Here is a 15,122-nt window from a genome sequence, read left to right as displayed (position 1 = left end):
AAAAAAAAAAAAAAAAAAAAAAAAAAAAAAGCATTATAACTTCTATTATTTGAGATAAGCCTCAATTTGTGTCTGAGGCTTTTGAAAGAATGATAGATTTCCATTATCACTGCTGCCCCTCGTCATAGCAACTCCCCCAAAAAGATTCTCGAAAATGATGTTTTGAGTAAGAAGATCCAGGAAGAAGATGGTCTAGTGTTAAGAGAAGACAGTGAGGAAGTAGACTTACCTTCAGACCTAGGTACCTGGAGAGACCCAGACTCGAATCCCGCATGGGCCACTTCCAGGCTGAATGGCCATGGACAAATTATTTACCCCTTCTGAGTCTCCATTTCCTCCTCCGTTGCCCAGGCTGGAGTGCAGTGGCACAATCATGGCTTACTGCAACCTTGTCCTCCTGGGCTCAGTTGATCTTCCCACCTAATCCTATAGCTGGGACTTCAGACATCCGCCACCATGCCTAGCCAATTTTCATAATTTTTTGTAGAGATGAGGTCTTGCTATGTTGCCCAGGCTGGTCTTGAAATCCAGGGCTCAAGCAATCCTCCTGCCTTGGCCTCCCGATGTGCTGGGATTACAGGCATGAGCCACCATGCCTATTTTCGATTTTGTAAGGAACCTCTTACTGTTTTCCATAATGGCTGCACTGTGTTACAAACTCATTAACAGAGTACAAAGGTTCCAATTTCTCTGGTAGCCTGGCAAACACTTGTTAGTTTCTGTTTTTTAAAAAATAGTAGTTATCCTGATGCGTATGAGGTAAAACTTCATTTTTATGTCTTGTCATTTTAATCAACAATTTGGAAGAAGACACAGAAGGGAGTCCTGTCAAATCTGCATATTGAGCCAGAATGATAGGGTCTAGGCTGAAAAATGCTTCAGCTGGCTGCAAAGATAAGCTGACAACTGCATATAAGGAAGAGAGGTAGGAGGGTCAGCCCTTCACAGATGAACCTGCACCTGAGCAGTTCCCAAACCTGGCATCACGGTCACCTAGGGAACTTAACAAACTAGAGAGAAAATAGATTTTTCAGACCTACCTCAGACCCACAGAAGCAGCATTTCATAGGGTGCCCCACCCTACCCAGGTGTTTCAGTTAAGGTGTGGGAATCAGAAATGTTTCTCGAAGTGTGGTCCCAGCACCAGCAGCAACATCACCTGAGAACTTGTTAGAAATGCCAATCTTCAGGCCCCACCCCAGATCTGGTGAATCAGAAACTCTAGAGGGGAGCCTGGCACCCTGTGTTTCAACAAACCCTCCATGTGCTTCTGACGTTTGGGAATCATTGCTCTAGAAGAGTACTAAGCCCCTTTTCAACACAGAGCACCCGCAATTTGATGGATGGAAATCCTTTTACAATAGCAATAAAATCCATTAAATGCGAGGGTAGTTAATTCAGCTTGGGACAAGAGAGTCAAAGAAAATTAGAAAGACTTAGAGAAATAAAGGAAGGAATAAATAAATGAGGAGCTAGATTATGCTCCTTGTGGAAAATGCCCATGCACAGACTTTGTTCAGTACCAGCAATGTTCTCCTTTTGTAGAAACAAGTGAAGAAAAATATCATCTTAAAAAATATATATATTAGGATCAGACCCGTGCTACCAAATTTTAAAACAAAGTGACAATTCTTCAAATCATACGGAATCGAATTTAAAACAGAAAAATTAATCAGTGGGCAAGACAAGGCATTCCAGAAGTAAATTCGAGCCTTTTTTTTTTTTTTTTTGAGACAGAGTCTCACTCTCTTGCTCAGGCTGGAGTATAGTGGCGTGATCTTGACTCACTGCCACCTCCGCCTTCCGGATTCAAGCAATTCTCTGCCTCAGCCTCCCGAATAGCTGGCATTACAGGTTCCTGCCACCAAGCCTGGCCAATTTTTGTATTATTAGTAGAGACAGGGTTTCACCATCTTGGCCAGGCTGGTCTTGAGCTCCTGACCTCGTGATCTACCTGCCTCAGCCTCCCATAGTGCTGGATGACAGGCATGAGCCACTGCACCTGGCCAATTCAAGCCATTTTAGTAGCTTAATCTGTGAAAAGCCAGTAAGAGAAGGAATCACTATTTAATTAGGTTGTTTGAACCATTTAATTTAATTTTTATATTTATTTAAATATGGAACACAGCCCGGCTGGGTGGCTCACGCCTGTAATCATAGTACTTTAGGAGGCCAAGGCAGGAGGACCCCTTGAGCCCAGGAGTTTAAGACCAGGTTGGACAATATAGGGAAACCCCGTTTCTGGAAGAAAAAAAAAATTAAAGTAGCTGACCGTGGTAGTGCACAACTGTGGTCCCAGCTGCTCAGGAACCTGAGGTGGGAGCATAGTCTGAGCCCAGGAAGTTGAGGTTGCAGTGAACTGTGACCACATCATTGCATTCCATCCTGGATGACAGAGCAAGACTTTATCTAAAAATAAAAAAAAAAAAGGAGATGATGAATGAATGGATAGGATAGGATACATGGATAAATGGAGGAGGGAAGCCCAGAGAAAGCCTTCAGCAAGGCCATCTCATCACTCTTGGTTGGGGTAGGTAGGGGATGAAGACTTCCCTGAAGTACAGCCTAGCACAAAAGATTGCAGAGATTCTCTCAGGTACAGAAAGTGGGGATGGTTTTCTAAGCCCAGGGCCTGGTTTACACAGAGACCTGGAGGTGTAAGAGAAAGTCCAGGGCACCATGAGACCACCTGGGAGTGATAAGAAAGAAGTCGTAAGTGGGATGAAGGACTAGTTCTCAGGTGGAGACGAGTCAGCCCATACCACATAGTAGTAAGTTCCTGCAGAGCGCAGAGTGAACTGCAACCTGTGCTGTTAACTTTCTAAAGGAAGCAGAACGATGTTTTCTTTTTTTTTTTTTTGAGACGGAGTCTTGCTCTGTTGCCCAGGCTGGAGTGCAGTGGCTGGATCTTGACTCACTGCAAGCTCTGCCTCCTGGGTTCACGCCATTCTCCTGCCTCAGCCTCCCGAGTAGCTGGGACTACAGATGCCCGCCACCACGCCCGGCTAATTTTTTGTATTTTAGTAGAGACGGGGTTTCACCGTGTTAGCCAGGATGGTCTCCATCTCCTGACCTCATGATCCGCCCGCCTCAGCCTCCCAAAGTGCTGGGATTACAGGCGTGAGCCACCGTGCCCGGCCGTACGATGTTTTCTTAGCTCCAGCAAGCCAATACATTTCTGCCTACTAAAGAAATTAAGTGTTCCATCAGAGAGGATTGATGGACTGGGATAAATAAGAGCATTTTCATGACAAGCTACAATTAGGCACAAAAGGGGAAGCTGTATATTGGAAAACATATGCAAGAGATAAGTGTAACTGATCAAAGCTCAATGGCAGGCCGATAAGGAGCTGGAGACAGCGTAAAGCCATGGAAATAGGATGAACATTGGAGTCCATCAGGACTGGGGCTGCTCCTTATGACTTATGGGATAGAACCTTTTCAGTCAGTTTCCTCACCTTTAAAATGGGAATACTAGGCCAGGCGTGGTGGCTCATGCCTGTAATCCCAGCACTTTGGGAGGCCAAGGTGGGTGGATCACTTGAGGTCAGGAGTTCAAGACCAGGCTGGCCAATATGGTGAAATCCCGTCACTACTGAAAATAGAAAAATTAGCCAGGCGTGGTGGCACGTGCCTGTAATCCCAGCTACTTGGGAGGCTGAGGCGGGAGAATTGCTTGAACCTGGGAGGCAGAGGTTGCAGCGAGCTGAGACTGTGCCACTGTACTCCAGCCTGGGTGACAGAGTGAGAGTCTGCTTTCAAAAAATAAAGAAACAGGCTGGGCACGGTGGCTCACGCCTGTAATCCCAGCACTTTGGGAGGCCGAGGCAGGCGGATCACAAGGTCAAGAGATCGAGACCATCGTGGCCAACATGGTGAAGCCCCGTTTCTACTAAAAATACAGAAAAAAATTAGCTGGGTGTGGTGGCACATGCCTGTCCTCCCAGCTACTCGGGAGGCTGAGGCAGGAGAATTGCTTGAACCCGGGTGGCGGAGGTTGCAATGAGCCGAGATCGTGCCACTGCACTCCAACCTGGTGACAGAGTGAGACTCCATCGCAAAAAATAAATAAATAAATAAATAGGGAATATTATCTCTTCACAGAGATGTCATGAGGATTAAACAAGAGACACAATGGCACTCAAATCATGGGTCCCTTCCCTCCTTGCTTCAGTTATGAAGACTTTCAAAATAAGAGCCAACATTTTTGAGTGCTCGTGCCAAATACTTCACTTACATTATCTTGTTTAATCCACTCAAAACCCCAAGAGTTCAGTACAATAATTATTCCCATTATATACATAAGTAAGTTGAGACCTTGAGAAGTTAGGTAACTTACCCCAGGTTTGAACGTTTCTTAGTAGAGTTGGGATTTGAACTTAGCTCTTCCTTTATTCAGAGTCCAATTTTATAACCCCTATGGCACACTGGCACTCAGCAAGACGTGGTCTAAGACAATGAATGGACATACTGTCCACAAGAAGAACAGGAAATCACTTAAGAAGAAGCCAACTACAGAAGAGTTGTGGAGGAATGCGTACACCTCTCAGGAGGGATGAAGGCTTTGTAAATGGGATGGAGCTTTTCTAGAATAATCTAGAGATGTTCTACAGCCAGTGTGGTAGAACTGTAGCCCCTTTGGGCCAGAGAGGACAGCTGCCCTGGTGAAGGAGCACAGAACCTGACCCACTGTGCCTCAGCTGTGGGATGCTGACTGGGCCCTTCACCTCTTTGAGTCTCAATTTTCTCATACACAAAACAAAACAAAAAAATAATAGTTCAATCTCTGAGGGATTTTGTGATGATCAGTCTCATTCACTGATTAACTGATTAATTGGTTAATGCGTTCATTCCCTATGTATGTTTCGGATATTGACTGTGTGTCAGTCATTGTGCTGGGAGTGCAAAGAAAGCTAAGATGTAGTCCCTGACATTGAGATACCTGTAAATAACATCATCCATGTGAAAATGCTTGGTAAATTGCAAAGCGTCATATAAATAATACTTAATAGCATTATCTCCTTGGTTGGGGGTAGGGAAGGAGGAGGAGGAGAACATGCCCCAATAAAATAGTTAAAATACTCTTTATAGTAGTAAAAACTTGTTGTCAACACAAATGCCCCATGACAGAAGAATGGCCAAGCAAAGAACATTCCATAACTCTTAAATACGTTGGACCCTCATTCTTCCAAAGTAAGCATAGCTGTTTGGAAACATGGATTGTTTTCTCTTTGGGGCTTGATCTGTTTGGTCTATTAGAGGTGACAGAAGCAGAGGAGACAATCTCCCTGCAGAATGTTGATGACAGTTCCAGAAAGTGTTTGCAAATCAAACTAGCATGAGATGGTGTCTAAGCCTGGGTCTGAACATCAGTGCAATGATTGGAAAATGGAAAACTATCAGTCATGTAACTGAGTATTTCATCTGTGAGATTACAACCAACCAATTAGATTTCACCTCCTGCCCCTGCCCACTGATTTGGGGGTTGTCTTGGCTTTGGGTCCCCACTGCCCTACTGGGTGCGTGGTCTTCACTCTGCTTTTCATTTCAGACTACATCAATCTGTTCAGCACCAAGTGTCATGGCTGCGATTTCCCTGTGGAGGCCGGCGACAAGTTTATTGAAGCCCTGGGCCACACCTGGCATGACACTTGCTTCATTTGCGCGGTATGTCTCTAGCTTGGGGCTCTGGCTTTCTGAGAAGAGGCAGGAGGGAGGAAGTGGGAACCAGATGACCACCCTCTACATCCCTTGCCATGCTAGCTTTCTGACATCCTGATCATTTTTAAAAGCTGGCAGACACCATGATGCCTCGATACATCACAGTCGAACAAAGTTTCATTCCTAATAATTATTTATAAGCCAGTGTGGCTTTGTTACTTTCCATTTTGTTAAAGACAACAGAGTGTCCCAGGGTTTGGCAAACCAGTGGCTTGTCTCGCCAGCAGTGTTGTCAGTGGGCAAGAGCAGCAGATGATGCTTGGCTTTGAGAGGGGCAGTTGACTTCCCATGGTTATATGTCACTTCAGATATGATGGAGTGACTTGAGGGTTTTCCCCTCCAAATTGTTACCCCAAACACTAGATTGGAGCTGACTAATCCTATGAAAAGCTGAGACAGGGTTTCTCTTGGTAGAACCTTTGGAAAGCAAGACTGAGTATCATTTTATTTTCCTAAGTGGTCCTTTCTTGATGCATAGCTGCCAGGAGATAAGCCCTGGATTAACTATTAATTGTGTGCTACTTATTTCTGCTGAACAGCCGGGTCACTTTTAGTATGAGATTGGCATTTTCCTTCTGAAGGTTTTGGCTTGGGGTGGGCACATGATGGTGTGCCTACAGGCATTTAGACTCTGAGGGAGAGGTAGGAAACAGTCATCCCTGAGAAAGCCCCCTAATGTCAATCTGTCATTGACTAATCTTGATTTCAGAATTTTTTCTTTTTTTTTTTTTTTTTTTTTTTTGCGATGGAGTTTCTGCTCTTGTTGCCCAGGCTGGAGTTCAGTGGAGCGATCTCGGCTTACTGCAACCTCCGCCTCCTGGGTTCAAGCAATTCTTCTGCCTCAGCCTCCTGAGTAGCTGGGATTACAGACACATACCACCATGCCTGGCTAATTTTGTGTATTTTTAGTAGAGAAGGGATTTCACCATGTTGGCCAGGCTGTTCTCAAACTCCTGACCTCAGGTGATCTACCCGCCTCAGCCTCCCAAAGTTGTGGGAATACAGGCGTGAGCCACCGCACCTGGCTGATTTGGGAAAATTAAGACACCCCTACTATTTTTTTTAACCAGAGTTTCTCAAGGTAAATTTTAGAAATGTATGAAATATCTGTACAGTTTTTACTTGAATAATTTTTATAGACTTATGATATAGGATGACCCTAGTCATAAAGTTTACGGCCATATGCTTTCGGTTCTACACTTTGCTTCCATACCCTGCCATCTGTGGGACGCACTGTATTCACTCTGTGTGTTGGTTTGCTAGGGCTGCCTTGACAAATTACTGCAAACTGATGGCTCAAACAACAGAAATGAACGCTTTCACAGTTCAGGAGGCCAGAAGTCCTAAATCAAGGTGCTGACAGGAGGCCATACTCTCTCTCCAAGCTTCTACTGGTTGCCAGCAATCCTTGGCATTTCTTGGCTTGCAGCTGTGTAACTCCAATTCCTGCCTCCATTATCACAAGGCTGTCTCCCCTCTGTGTGTGTGTCTTCACATGACATTCTCCTCTGAGTGTGTCTGTCTCTGTGTGGTTCTCCTCTTTTTTTTTTTTTTTTTTTTTTTTTTTTTTTTTTGAGACAGAGTTTCACCGTTGTTGCCCAGGCTGGGGTACAATGGCACGATCTTGGCTCACTGCAAACTCTGCCTTCTGGCATGTGAATTTTGTGGAATACAGTTCAACCCCTTAACACTCTGATTTTCCAGCTCTTTGAACAGATTCTCTAGTGATCTTTTAGGGTGTTTTAAATACATCCCCTCCAAAAAGAGACAATGGTGTAAATATACTGGCTTTGGGGTTGTCCCCTGCGGAGTTATAGCTCCCCTGTGTCAGGCACAGTACAGGGCTCTCTGAACCTTACGTTCAAGCCATGGCTTGTCTAGTCCTGAGGCACTGCCTGCACATCTGGTTACCCAACTTCTGGAAGGATCCAAGAGACTTGGGGAAGGTCCAGGAAGACAGTGGCACAGAAGGCCTGTTTTCCACAGGCAGGCTGATGAGAGGTCTGTGTCACATGCAGAGGGAATCATGGCAAAGGTGAGTGTGGGTCTGCTCCTGCAAGCCTCGCAATTTCAGCTGAGTCACAACAGCAAAAGTCCAAGAGAGAGACCAAAAGAAGCTGTAAAGCTTGGGGTGGCTCAGGCTGATATTACAAATAAGTTCCAGAGAGTGAAGTCCAGCCTGTGAGAGGCCCATAGCACTGCCCTTTGGAGGATCAGCATGGAGATCGTTAGGTCTCCCTCCAAACCAGCCTGCATGGTACTCACTGCCCTGTCAACATATAGCGAAGTGGAACCTGGTTCTTTTTTTTTTTTTTTTTTTTTGTGAGACAGAGTCTTGCTCTGTGGCTCAGGCTAGAGTGCAGTGGCACGATCTCAGCTCACTGCTACCTCCGCCTCCCAGGTTCAAGCAATTCTCTGCCTCAGCCTCCTGAGTAGCTGGGATTACAGGCGCCCGCCACCAGGCCTGACTAATTTTTGTATTTTTAGTAGAGATGGGGTTTCACCATCTTGGCCAGGTTGGTCTTATAAGCCACCCACCTCGGCCTCCCAAAGTGCTGGGATTACAGGCGTGAGCCACCGCACCCAGCTGGAATGTAGTTTTAACATTGGGAAGAAATCTTTTGATTGGAAAACTTTGAGGGACTTGAGGGATTTTTTTTGTTTTGTTTTGTTTTTTTTTTTGGTCCTCTTTCTATCACTTCATATTTCCAAATCACTTTTGATGAGCATGTATTTTCCTGTAACTTCCAAAAACTTGGTAAGAGAAAGATCTGGAGTAGCTCTCCCAGCTGATGTGCTGTTTTCTCACCAGTGAGATCTCAGACAGCACATTTTTAGACTAACTCAGTTTACCAAATATTCCTGGCATTTGGGGAGTATAAGAGTGTCCCAGAACAAGTCTCTACCTTGACGGAATCTAGAATCTTGAAAGGCGAGCAAAGCAACAGATGTGAGCAATTCAAAAGTAGAACAGGACAGTACCCCTCAAGTCCAAAGCATATAAAGTGAAGGCTGGGAGCCTGAGAAGTGCAGTGTGAGTCAAGGTGAAAGTTAAGCTTCTGTCTGGCATTGACACTTGAGTTCCAATGGAAAGGGCCTGATCTTAGTGGAGGAAAAATGTCTTACCAATCCCTCTTTTGCTCTGAGTCTTGCCCTTCCCTACTGGTGTGGGTATCAGGAGGGGATAGGCACTGGTATAACTTTTGTAGGCAGTCCTAGGGGCTGCTGCAGCTGGCCTAGTTTATTACCCTAACTCCGCTGGGACCTGTGGTCAGCACTGTTCATGGTCACCACCCCTTTATAGCCAGGCCCTGATGTCACCCAGCCACAGAGCCTGGGGGTTGGACCATCCCTGTTGTCCCCTATGCTGGGTGGGCAGGAGGCCTCCTCCACCATGAAGCACCTTGCATCAAGAAGAGAGTGGGCACAACTCCCTATGATGGTTCCCACCCTCAGCTCCATCTCACCTATGATCCATATTTGAGGTTCTGTCCCTTTCTCATTTATTGGTCTTCAGTCCCTGGACACCTTCTCTCCCCAGCCTGACTCATCCCGAAGTTCTCACAAGCAACCAGCACTGTCCCAGACCAGGCAGGGTCTCCCAGCCACAGCTGCAGTCATTGACAGGCTGACTCACTCCAGAGCTGCCTTTCTGTCTTCCCTAAAGCCCATTCTCACCAGTTAGATCTTGGGTGTCCATCTTTTTGCATTAGTCTTTAACACGAGCCTGGTTATACTCAGCATCACTGCATCCACCTGGGATGTTTTCAAACACTTTTGCAGCTCATTGGCTCCCAGGACCCACTGGAAGCCCTGTGTAATCCTAGGTATAAGGTCCCCAACTGGACCATCAGAGCCTTGCACATGGGGCCAGCGTGGTGCCCTTTTCCTTTCCAACTCTCTTGGACTGGATACATGCACATTGCCCCAAGCTCAACTCTGGAGGGTGATTTCTATTTCCTTGGGGGATACCCACCCATATGTGGGGACTCCACCTGCAGTCCTCCTGATGTCAGTGTCCTGGAGATGGCTCCCAATTCTGCCCCCCAGCAGGGATCTTCACTGCCCTCTCCTAGGCTGGGACCCATGCCAGCAAATATGACTTCCTGGCAGACTCTGACATACTGGCTTATTGCCAACCCAGGGCCTAGCTTACATACTAGTAGTCTGACAAACTCAGAGGGCTACCTCTGTACAAACCCATGAACCCAGAACAATTTCAAGTAAACACAGCCCCTTTCTGCTATGGGGTAGGGGAAAAATTAACATAGAACTGGAGTCTTACAGACCTGGACAGAGATTCTCAGCCCTACAACTTACTAGGTCTGCGACTTAAGAAAGATATAGGCGCCCTCTGAGTTCCAGTTTTTTCATTTGTGAAATGGGAGAAAGGCATACCTACCTTGTAAGGTTTTCATGAGAATTAAATGAGCTGCTGTATATAGAGTGTTTGGCATCCTGCTTGGTCCGTGGTAGCCCCCACAAATATTAGTTCTCTTCCTCAGACTATACTCTATGTTGTCATCATGGGGATATAGAATTTCATCTCTTGGGCTGGGCACGGTGGCTTACGCCTGTAATCCCGGCACTTTGGGAGGCCGAGGCAGGTGGATTGCTTGAGGTCAGGAGCTCGAGACCAGCCTGGCCAACATGGTGAAACCCTATCTCTACTAAACTACAAAAAAAAAAAAGAATTAGCTGGATGTGGTGGTGGGTGCCTGTAATCCCAGCTACTAGGGAGGCTGAGGCAGGAGAATTGCTTGAACCTGGGAGGTGGAGGTTGCAGTGAGCCAAGATCACACCATTGTACTCCAGCCTGGGTAACAGAGTAAGACTCCATCTCAGAAAAAAAAAAAAAAAGAAAACAAAAAAGAATTTCATCTCTTTTGTTTTTTGTATATTTTTCTGCATACTTTTCCATATCTTCTTTTTTTTTTTGAGACAGAGTCTCACTCTGTCGTCCAGACTGGGGTACGGTGGTGCAATCTTGGCTCACTGCAATCTCGGACTCCCAGGTTCAAGCGATTCTCCTGCCTCAGCCTCCTGAGTAGCTGGGATTACCAGTGCGCACCACCACACCCGGCTAATTTTGTATTTTTAGTAGAGATGAGGTTTCACCATGTTGGTTACGCTGATCACAAACTCCTGATCTTGTGGTCCTCCTGCCTCGGTCTCCCAAAGTGCTGGGATTACAGGCATGAGCCACCGTGCCTGGCCCATATCTATCTTTTTAAATGATGGCATTCCATTGGAAAAATACACCTTGAAAATTTACTGAATCATCTCCCTATTGAGAGAAATTTTAGTACTTTTCAGTTTCTAGTTAAGCACAGGTTACTTTCTTGTTCTGCAGAGTTGGTTCCACAGGATAAATTCTCTAGCGTGGCATTACTGGGTTATAGGGTAGGCACATCTCAGTGGTTCTTGTTCAACATGGCCAGATTCCCTATGGAGCACTGAGCTCACTCATGTGTCTCTAGCAGTGCACCAGTAGGCCTTGTTCCTTTTTGGCATTGCTGATTTTTGATGGAATGCTTTGTGTGTGTGTTTTTTTAAGCTTTTTGGCTAGAGGCATGTTAGGTTAAAGGTGACAAGCCATTGAGGTTTTTTTGTTTTATTTGTCTTGCTAGATTAATAGGTGTCTAGTGGTATCTCAGGGCAGTTTTTCTTATAATTTTTTTTAACTAATCTTCTTTTTTTTTTTTTTGGTAGAGACAGAGGCTCACTATATTGCCCAGGCTGGTCTCAAACGCCTGGCCTCAAAAAATCCTCCTGCCTCAGCCTCCCAAAGCATAGGGATTATAGGCATGAGCTACTGCGCCTGGCATCAGGGCAGTTTTAATTTGCTTTTTCTTTAATTATTAGTGAGTACAATCTTCTCTGATGTGTTTGTTAGTTTACTATTTTCTTTAGATGTGAATCCTCTCTGTGGTATATTGACTTGTGAACTTGTATTGACTCTTTATACATTTTGGATAGCATGAATTGGTCAGCTTCATAGTGTGTATTTTCTCTATTCCATTAAATTTAATTAATTTCATTTGATTTTATTCTGTGTTCTTCAGGAATCTTAGTTTTTATATAGTCCAACTCATGTACTCTGTTTCTGTCATTAAGAATTCATAGTGGGAGAAATAGGCTGTTGCCTTTTCTCTGCAATGCATGGGGCAAGGCTTTTTCTTTGTCTGTTTGTCTTTGTTTGTTTGTTTGTTTTAGACAGAGTCTTACTCTGTTGGCCAGGCTGGAGTGCAGTGGCACAATCACAGCTCACTGCAACCTCTCTCTCCCAGGTTCAAGAGATTCTTCTGCCTCAACCTCCCGAGTAGCTGGGATTACAGGCGCATGCCAACGTGCCCCTGGCTAATTTTTGTATTTTGTATTTAGTAGAGATGGAGTTTCGCCATGTTGGCCAGGCTGGTCTCGGACTCCTGACCTCAAGTGATCTGCCTGCCTTGGCCTCCCAAAGTGCTAGGATTACAGGACTGAGCCACCGCACCTGGCCAGGGCTTTTTCTTAAAAGAGCGATTGAAATCTGCTCATGTTCCCCACCCCATGGGTCTCATGCAGGTCTGTTCTCTGTTCCAGGTCTGCCATGTGAATCTGGAGGGGCAGCCGTTCTACTCCAAGAAGGATAGACCCCTGTGCAAGAAGCACGCACACACCATCAACTTGTAGGCGGCTGAGGCCGCCTGTGCTGATGAGGCCCGGAGCTGCTCCTGCTGCTGGCAACAAAGGATTCGGGAGGCTGATGTTTCTTCTGAGGGGAACGGGGAGAGAGAGGAAGCAACTGAGCCCTTTGGAAGTATAATTTTAGGTTTTTTCTTCTGTACACAAATCGTGTATTTGCATAGTTCAGACTAGGAGCCAAATGAAGACTCAAAACCAAGCTAGTTATTAATCTAAGACTGGAATTGTACTTCAGACATTTAGAGCAGAATTCCAAGAACTCAAAAGTGAAAAGCAACAAACAGCTTTCCCAAAGCGATATACTTCCTGCGGTCACCAGAGGAGGACAGAGCTCAGAGCAGCTGTGGAGAATCTGAAGCATTCTGTGGAGTTCTTAAGCGCTCCCCCGGCAAACAAATTGAAGTGCCAAACAGCACTCACTGCAGGGTATTTTTAGAGTCATAGCTGAGAGCTTGTTAGCTAAGACCCATTGGGCTTTCCTCACCAAAAAAGGAAGTGTTATTCCATTACTAGCGTCATGGAGCTACCTCTGCGCATCAGACTTCAGACCTTGAACAAACTTGAAACATTCTAATGGGAGCCCGGACGTCCAAAGAGATGTCTTCTGGGAGCCACTGGGCAATTGCCAGGGCTCCAGGAAGGGCTCTGGCTCAGGTTGCAGACAGCTGAGAAAAGATGGCCCTGTCAGCCACCCTCTCTCAGTCTGAAACATCCAATGTCCCCAGAAGGCTTAGCTCCTTTTTGAATTGTAATGGGAAAGTAGAATTGGGTCTTTCCAGTTTTGCCCTGTGGTGTGTGAGAGATTTTTTAAAGGCTCTGGGTTGTCTTTGGCCTTTGTTTAGCTTTAAGGGTTCGTTAGCATGAGTGTCCAGTCACGTGCATGAATTTCACCCCAACCTGTGACTGCTCATTTACGATGTCTCCCCCAGTACCCTCCATCTCAAATAGGCTTGGTGGCCTGTGGAAAAGAAGAGAGACAGAGGGACAGTGTCTGAAACAGGATGGCAGAATAGGCTCACATGCCCAAACTCTGGGTGAGGAAGAGGAAACTTACTTTCTGCCACCCTCAGTAAGAACACACGAGGAGGCAGGACCTCCCACCTTCAGGTCTGCACCATCCATTTCAAATGTTCCTTAAAATGCAGCACACTGAGTTTGTACAATCGTGTTAGCTGCTGGAAGGAACAGATGCACTGATATATATGCATTTGCTGTTTTGGCCAATATTTTGAAAATGTATGAGCTGAGTTGATCTAGCTATTATTTAAGTATTTATTGAAGTAGAGGGGCCTTCAAACTACTTTATGATACTAGTGATAGTTTGAGTTAGGTAAGCATCTTAAAGCTGTTTGGTGATAAATAAGGCAGTTTAGATTCTGTGGTTGGAAATAGTGTAGTCACTTTCCTCTTTAGGAAGCCCTGTTAATATACTCATCGAAAACATGGCATTGAAGCAGGCAGTTTGCGTGAATGTTTCTCACTTGAGCACGCTATTTAGGCTCTCTTCCAACTCACTCTATTCTGCTCTTACTCCTGTTTTGGATTTTTCTCTTTGCACGTTTGAAATATTTTATGGGAATGTATTAGAACTCTTTTCTTCTAAGGACTGAGACTTCCAGGGGACGGCCATCTTACTTGAGTGTCTCCTCTCCATTAGGGAGAAGGAAGCAGCTAGCTGTGTCCCTAGCTGCAGGAAGCCCCTGTTTTTTTCCAAGCACGAAGCCACCAATCTCCCCCAGAGAGCACCAGGGAGGGACATGGATGTGCTCCTGCCACAGGGCCCTTCCTACCTTTGGATCTGCGAGAAGGTGAATACAAAGCAGCAGGCAGAGTAAAATCTGCTGGGACTGCCTGGAGATTTGTCAGGAGTTGCAGACAAATACCTTGGAGCATTCTGTTATTTTTGGAAAGTTCAAATATGTCAGGACAGAGAGGTTGCTGACTGTACTGACAGGCTCTAAGTCGTTTTCTCCAAAAACTACCTATTCAATTGTCAGGGACTGGTCTTGAGGAAAGAAAGAAAGAAAAAAAACGTTCCCTAGAATTCAGTTTCCAAAATCTCTTTTTAAAGGTTTTACACACACACGCACACACACACATACACGATCATTAAAAGTATATGATCATTAAGAAGAAAAGTGAAATATCTCAAAGGATGGTTTCACCACAGTCCTTTATTGAATCAATTTTTCTACATTTCAGAGCAAGTATAGATTCTGAGGAACTCTTATTTGCCAAAAAAAACAAAACCAACAAAAAAAAAAAAAAAAAAAAAAAAAAACCAACACTTAAAATGTAGCAGGAAAAGAAGGTAGTTTTGAGTGTGGTTCACTCAGTGTCTGTGAGTCTGTTGTAGTGTCAGGCTGTGTCTAGCTCAAGTTTACATTGTGGATGTCCTACAACACCAAACAAAATTTTTCATAATCCATGGTGGGGAGCACACTTTGGAGCTACAGTTCTTGTCTCCTCATTGTTGACATTAATTTAACATTTATAGGCCAGGCGCAGTGGCTCATGCCTGTTATCCCAGCACTTTGGGAGGCTGAGGCAGGTGGATCACCTGAGGTCAGGAGTTTGAAACCAGTCTGGCCAATATGGTGAAACCCCATCTCTACTAAAGATACACAAAATTAGCCGGGTGTGGTGGCGGGCGCCTGTAGTCCCAGCTACTTGGGAGGCTGAGGCAGGAGAATCTCCTGAATCCTGGAGGCGGA

At 45.3% G+C, this 15,122-nt stretch overlaps 1 protein-coding gene across 9 annotated transcripts in view; it reads left to right on the top strand.

Moving 5' to 3' along the window:
• LDB3 (LIM domain binding 3) overlaps window positions 1-14,689 on the top strand; it is a 72,920-nt gene extending 58,231 nt beyond the window's left edge. For all 9 annotated transcript variants that reach the window (XM_017893249.1, XM_017893251.1, XM_017893247.1 and 6 more), the window contains 2 exons: window positions 5,552-5,667; window positions 12,307-14,689. In XM_017893249.1, the coding sequence (XP_017748738.1) occupies window positions 5,552-5,667; window positions 12,307-12,396 (206 nt within the window). In that variant the 3' untranslated portion in view covers window positions 12,397-14,689. The remainder of the gene's footprint in view (window positions 1-5,551; window positions 5,668-12,306) is intronic.
• Window positions 14,690-15,122: the final 433 nt, after the last annotated feature.

The sequence above is a fragment of the Rhinopithecus bieti genome, unplaced genomic scaffold (assembly GCF_001698545.2).
Source record: "Rhinopithecus bieti isolate Rb0 unplaced genomic scaffold, ASM169854v2 scaffold_23869, whole genome shotgun sequence".
NCBI classification, from domain to species: Eukaryota; Metazoa; Chordata; class Mammalia; order Primates; family Cercopithecidae; genus Rhinopithecus; species Rhinopithecus bieti.
The sequence above is the reverse complement of the archived record's forward strand: the minus strand, read 5'-3'. Positions and strand labels throughout refer to the sequence as shown.